Here is a 5,789-nt window from a genome sequence, read left to right as displayed (position 1 = left end):
TGTTATAATCCTTAACGTGTGCACTGAATGAGATGCCGAGTGCCTGAATGAATGTATGAATAAAAGTACATGTCACTAACTGGCGACTCATGAGGAAGGAGCCAGTTAAATTACCCCTTCAAGAAGCTAAGCAAAAAGCCGTTCTTCTCACATCAAGCCACCAGCCATAGTCGGAAACACGATTTGAGCCGGGGGCGGGGCCAGTCTGGAGGAAACCGCACGTTCGGCCAATAGACACATCGCTTGGAAGACGAGCCTTCCGACCCGCCTATCGTAAAACCGCGAGAATACAGCTAATTATCGCGAGGTTTGGTCCTCCGCTTCACAGCTCCCTCTTCCCCTGCTCCTAAGAGTGCGGGTTCCGCCCCGCCCCAAGACCCCGCCTCCGACGCCCGGCGCGCCCCCTTCCCCCGCCTGCTGTCCCTCCGCTTGGGGTCCAGCGCGGCTGTGCTCTGAAGCGCTGGCTCTGCTGGCACTGAGGTAAGTATCGCAGTCGTCGGCGTCGGGTGGTGAACGTGGCAATACCCCCTGGCCCGGCCCCAAGCTGAGTCGCCCCATACCGATCCCGCAGAAGCGTCCAGGCCGCTGCGAGTAGGACCAGGGGCCCGTCTGGGCCTTGGGTCACTAGGGGTGCCGGGTCCTCCTCTCCTCCGCGGCCCGCGTCCCCTAGAACCCGAGGAACCCGGTACCCGGACTGGGACAGCCCTGTCGCTGGGCTCGTTTCTACCAAACTGTAACGACTTAGTGTCTCGCTAACTCAGGCGAAACGACGTGTGTTTTACCTTAGACTTCTGCAGTGTTTCTTAGTACAGTACTGAGAAAGTAGCCATTTACAAATTCTTTAAATATACAGTTTAAAATGGTCTAATCTCCAGTGTTTAGAAAATGGGAATGGGGAATTGAGTACAGAGAAGTCGGTCTAAGGAATTCTTTTCCTTTAAAACACTCGGATTAAAATGTGTGGAATTTACTTAAGATGTGTGTGTGTGTGTTTTAAAGTAATAAGATAGTGTTTTACCTGTCAGAAAACTCTCATAGAAGTGCAGCTGTGTACAGTTAATATTAAATATACCATGTGCTTTTGTTGTAGGTGGGAGGTATTAAAGTGAAATGAGGTCAGTTATCTTATTAAAAGCTGTATATTGCCAATGAATGCATATTGGAAAACCATGAGCATTGTTGATTGCTGGCAGCTTTCAGATTTCATTTGTGTATATTTTATCTCCCAGTCTGCCATTGTAGCAAGATGAATTTTAACCCCAGTAATGTTTGTGAGGCAGCCAGTCCCAGTCAGATCTTTTAGAAGGAAATCAGTTTACAGTGAGTTCTTTTATTGAATTTTCCTCCAGTGAGTGCGGTTTTGGATATAGTTTTACTTTACAAAGTGAGTCTTCCATTTGTGTAAGCTTTGCCTCCAATTTAGTAAAAATGATGGAAGCACTGATCACGTTGAAATGATGAAAGACTGCATTGTAGGGTGATGCACAGGCTTTGCAGTTGGTCAACCTGTGTTGGAATTCTGGCAAGTTACTCTGTGAGAAACTCGGTTTCCTAATCTATAAAATGGGCTAAATAATATCTATTGGAATGCATAGTTGTAAAGATTAGCAATCTTTATGGCATGCAGCAAGTTTAGACGGGTAGGTGAAAACTCAGCCTTGCAAAGTTATTCCAGAAGTCCTAACTTCATCCACTCATCAGCTGTTTGAAGTCTTACTTTTAACTGGATGCAAGTATGCAAGCATGAAGAAAGCGGCAAAATCTCAGCTTAGGATTTTACAGGTTTTTGGGTAGATTGACAGTAAACAGGTACACCAATAAATGCAAGTTTACAAATTATGAGGACTCTGATGAATACAACAAATAGCTGGGTTACTCTGAAACAATACCAGGGAAATACTTTGGGATGGGCAAGTGGTTTTTTACATCGAAAGCTGAAGGATAATGGGACGTTGCTTTCAAAGGCTAAGAGGAGAGCAGCAAGTGCTGTGAGGAGTTCGGTAGTTTAAGGGATTAGCAACACCCAGGAATTTGGTGAGAAGCCAGGGAAAGTGCTAGAGATAAGGCTGGAGAAGTGGGTGGAGGCAGATGGTGAGGAGCCCTGAAGACTTGTTATGCTTTTCATTTTCTAAATAAGAAACTTTTGAAAGGTTTATTCAGTAAGATGTGTGTCTGAGAGAGAGACTGACATAATTAAATTTACATTTTTAAAGGCCCACTGCTGTGATTAATGTGTCAGAAGTGACTAGAGTGGATGCAGGGAGACCAGCAATACAGCTGGCCAGGCAGGAGATGACAGTGGCTTGTGGTTTTGGCAGGAGAGACGTGGATGGATTTCAGATGAGTTTGGGGGGGTGGAAACCATTAATCTTGTGATAGATGGGAGGTGGCACATGAGAGGATAGAATTATTCGTGACTTCCAGCTTTCTGGCTTGAACAGGTGGGAGGGCTAGAGGTGTGCACCATTTACTGAGATGGGAAGAACTGGGGAGATTGGATTGGTAATGAAAATCAAAAGCTCTTTTTGAATGTAGTAGGTTTGAGATGCTTGTGAGACATCTAAACTGCTTCTAGTTTACTAGTTTAGTGAATAATTACCTAGAAAGTTGCAGTTTCTATACAGAATCATTGATGTTATTTGTAGTCTAGTTTCCCTTGCTTTACAGATGAGAGAATGAAGATGTCAAAAGATTGAGTATCTTACACAAAGTCACATAATATGTGCCATAAAATAAGTAAGTGAGTAGGTGGAATGGATTCTTATGTTGCATTGGGTATATTACTGAATAGTTCATAGTCTTTGCCCTTGTATATAAAATGGCAAGTACTGTCTAATTTGCTAGAAATTAGAGTTTGGAAATAATAGAAAATAACCAAAAAGTTATAAAATCCTGTTTATTGACAGCTTATAGTGTTACATTTTATATTAAATAGTATTAATTCCCTGTGAAATTATTTTTTCTTTTTTTTTTATTAAATCATAAAGAGGTAGATCATATAAATTATTTTTTCTTAAGAAAAAAATTCCTTTAAAAGGTACTTTCCAGTGAAAGTTTGAAAAAGGTGTCAAGGACAACTTTTGTTGTGCAAAACTCAACTTGTTTATAGCTGTTTTAGCATTTCCTTAATATCCTATAGAACCCTGTGAGTCAGTTTCTAAAGAACCGAGGCGTTGAAATCCTTGGACCTTGCATTAACCCTTTGCTTTTTATCCCTTGTGAGCTGTTTGACGTTGGACAAATTATTGAAGCTCCAAGTTTAGTTTCTTTTATGTTAAGTGATGGCAAAGTTTATTTTACCTCTGTGCCTTAGTGGATAAGTTGGCAAATGTTACTTCTCTTCCTGCCTTTTGGATTGTAGAGGTAGAGGAGAATTTAATATAATCTGTCTTGGACTCAGGCCTTTAAACTAATACATTAATTGCTGTCTCCATTGTATATGTTGGACAATGGAGGCTCCAAGGGATTGTAATAGAGTAATACAGGGTTCACGTTTCCTAGTGCATGCAGTGTTTCTTCTTTCACTGAAATAATTTAAAATAATGAAACTATATGCACCTGGATCTATTTCTTTACTACTTCTAATGGTCTGCAAAGCTAAAAAGAAAAAGATAAAAGAAAAAAAATTATAGTACAGTATTTAGATACTAAAAAGTGAAGAAAATGAAGCTATAAGTGCTCTAGATATAAACAATGTTTATTTTCATTTTCTTTTATTTATTTACTTTTTTATTGAGATAGAGTCTCACTTTGTGGCCCTTAGTAGAGTGCTGTGGTTCACATCTCACAGCAACCTCCAATTCTTGGGCTTAAGTGATTCTCTTGCCTCAGCCTCCCAAGTAGCTGGAACCACAGATGCCCACCACAATGCCCGGCTTTTTTATTTTTATTTTTATTTTTATTTTTGTAGAGACAGGGCCTAACTGTGGCCTTAGGCTGGTCTCGAACCTCTGAGCTCAGGGCAGTCCACCCACCTTGGCTTCCCAGAGTTCTAGGATTATAGGCGTGAGCCACCACGCCCAGCCTAAATAATATTTATTTTAATATATTTTATAGTCCCAGCTACTCAAGAGGCTGAGGCAAGAGGATCTCTTGAGCCCAAGAGATAGGTTGCTATGAACTATGATTGTACCAACGGCACTCTACAGAGGGTGACAGAATAGTGTGTGTGTATATACACACATATATATGTGATCTCAAACATATGTTTTAATATTTTTGAAATGCTTTAAGCTAAATACAAAATGAGATAGTTCAAAAAGGAAATGCAGTTTGCCACATTTGATTTTTAAGCTTTTCCTTTGTGTTATGAAACTGGCCTTTGTTCTTTTAGATAAAGATTCTTATCTTGAGTCCAAAAGCTTTTTTCCACTAGGATTATATCTAATAACTAGTAAATATTGTTTTGTTAAGAGTATTTGTATTAAATTGTTATTCCTTTTAACCTCCTTCTAAATATGTGTGGCAATTTTAGTTGCTGTGAAATAAAAATACAGGATTGACTGTATTATCTTTTTATACCAGCAAGTAGCTCTATATGCTAACTGGTTTATATGGCTCATAAGAAGGCTTATAACAATTAAATATTCTTGTTCTCTTTATAGAAATGGACCAATTTTGACAAGATGTAGTGCTGCAGAGTGCCTAATGGGATACATTCAGTCATGGCATCTGAACTTTGTAAGACGATCTCTGTGGCAAGGCTGGAAAAGCACAAGAATTTGTTCTTAAATTATAGGAATCTGCACCATTTCCCATTGGAGTTACTGAAAGATGAGGGACTGCAGTACTTGGAAAGACTCTATATGAAAAGGAACTCCCTTACAACCTTGGTACAGTATTATACTACATTAAAAGAAATTCTTATAAATGTGGTCCTAATCAAGATATATTTTATATATCCTAAAATATTAAGATCAAGATGCATATCCCCTCTTATTGTGTATACAGATCTATAAATACACAGGGTGTTTTCATTGGCTATAAATTTTCAGCCAAGTCCCTGTAGGTATGAAGTTGCAGGAAGAATTGTATAGAAAAGCAAAATAGTGATGTACCACTTATACAGTTAGTCTCCATTGGACGACAACTCTTCATACATCTATCCTGACTTGTAATTTCTTTGTGTGTTAAGCTTCCTACATGAGTTTTCTATGTTATGGCATTCGATAAACCTGTTATAAAGTAATGCAAGAGGCTGGGTGCAGTGGCTCATGCCTGTAATTCCAGCAGTTTGGGAGGCTGAGGTGAGAGGATCACTTGAGACCCAGAGTCCAAGACTAGCAACATAGCGAGACCCTATCTCTACAAAAAATGGAAAAATTAGGCAGGGGTGGTAACTTGCACCTGTAGTTCCAGCTACTGGGGAGCCTGAAGTAGAGGATTGCTTGAGCCCAGGAATTTGAGGTTCCAGTGAGTTGTGACTGTATTCTAGCCCAGGCAATAGAGCAAGGCCCTGCTCCAAAATAGAGTATATAAGAAAGTAACAGGATGACTTTGTGTTATAAGCATTAAAAAAAGAATGATTTAAAGACTAAAGTATTAAGAGAGGCATTTGGGAAGCTTAATGCAACCTTTGAGTATTTTCAAAACAAAACTTTTTATGATTGCCCTGTGAAAATTAAATTATTTTTAAATGGACTACCATCCAATTTGTTGGAAAAACAACAGAATCTTTTGATTCATTCTTCTAATGTTTTAAGAATAAGCACATAGTTTTCATCATAACTCAAATTTTATTACATGTAAGATAAAGAAGCTATTTAAAAATGTTTTCAGGCCAGGTATGG

At 39.4% G+C, this 5,789-nt stretch overlaps 1 protein-coding gene across 1 annotated transcript in view; it reads left to right on the top strand.

The window, feature by feature from the left end:
- The first annotated feature begins 389 nt into the window (after positions 1–389).
- LRRC28 (leucine rich repeat containing 28) overlaps positions 390–5,789 on the top strand; it is a 123,546-nt gene continuing 118,146 nt past the window's right edge. Inside the window, exons 1-2 of the mRNA XM_003788810.3 lie at positions 390–480; positions 4,605–4,832. Coding sequence (XP_003788858.1) covers positions 4,665–4,832 — 168 coding nt within the window. The 5' untranslated portion in view covers positions 390–480; positions 4,605–4,664. The remainder of the gene's footprint in view (positions 481–4,604; positions 4,833–5,789) is intronic.

The sequence above is a fragment of the Otolemur garnettii genome, unplaced genomic scaffold (assembly GCF_000181295.1).
Source record: "Otolemur garnettii isolate 467f Iridium unplaced genomic scaffold, OtoGar3 scaffold00029, whole genome shotgun sequence".
Classification (NCBI taxonomy): Eukaryota; Metazoa; Chordata; class Mammalia; order Primates; family Galagidae; genus Otolemur; species Otolemur garnettii.
The sequence above is the reverse complement of the archived record's forward strand: the minus strand, read 5'-3'. Positions and strand labels throughout refer to the sequence as shown.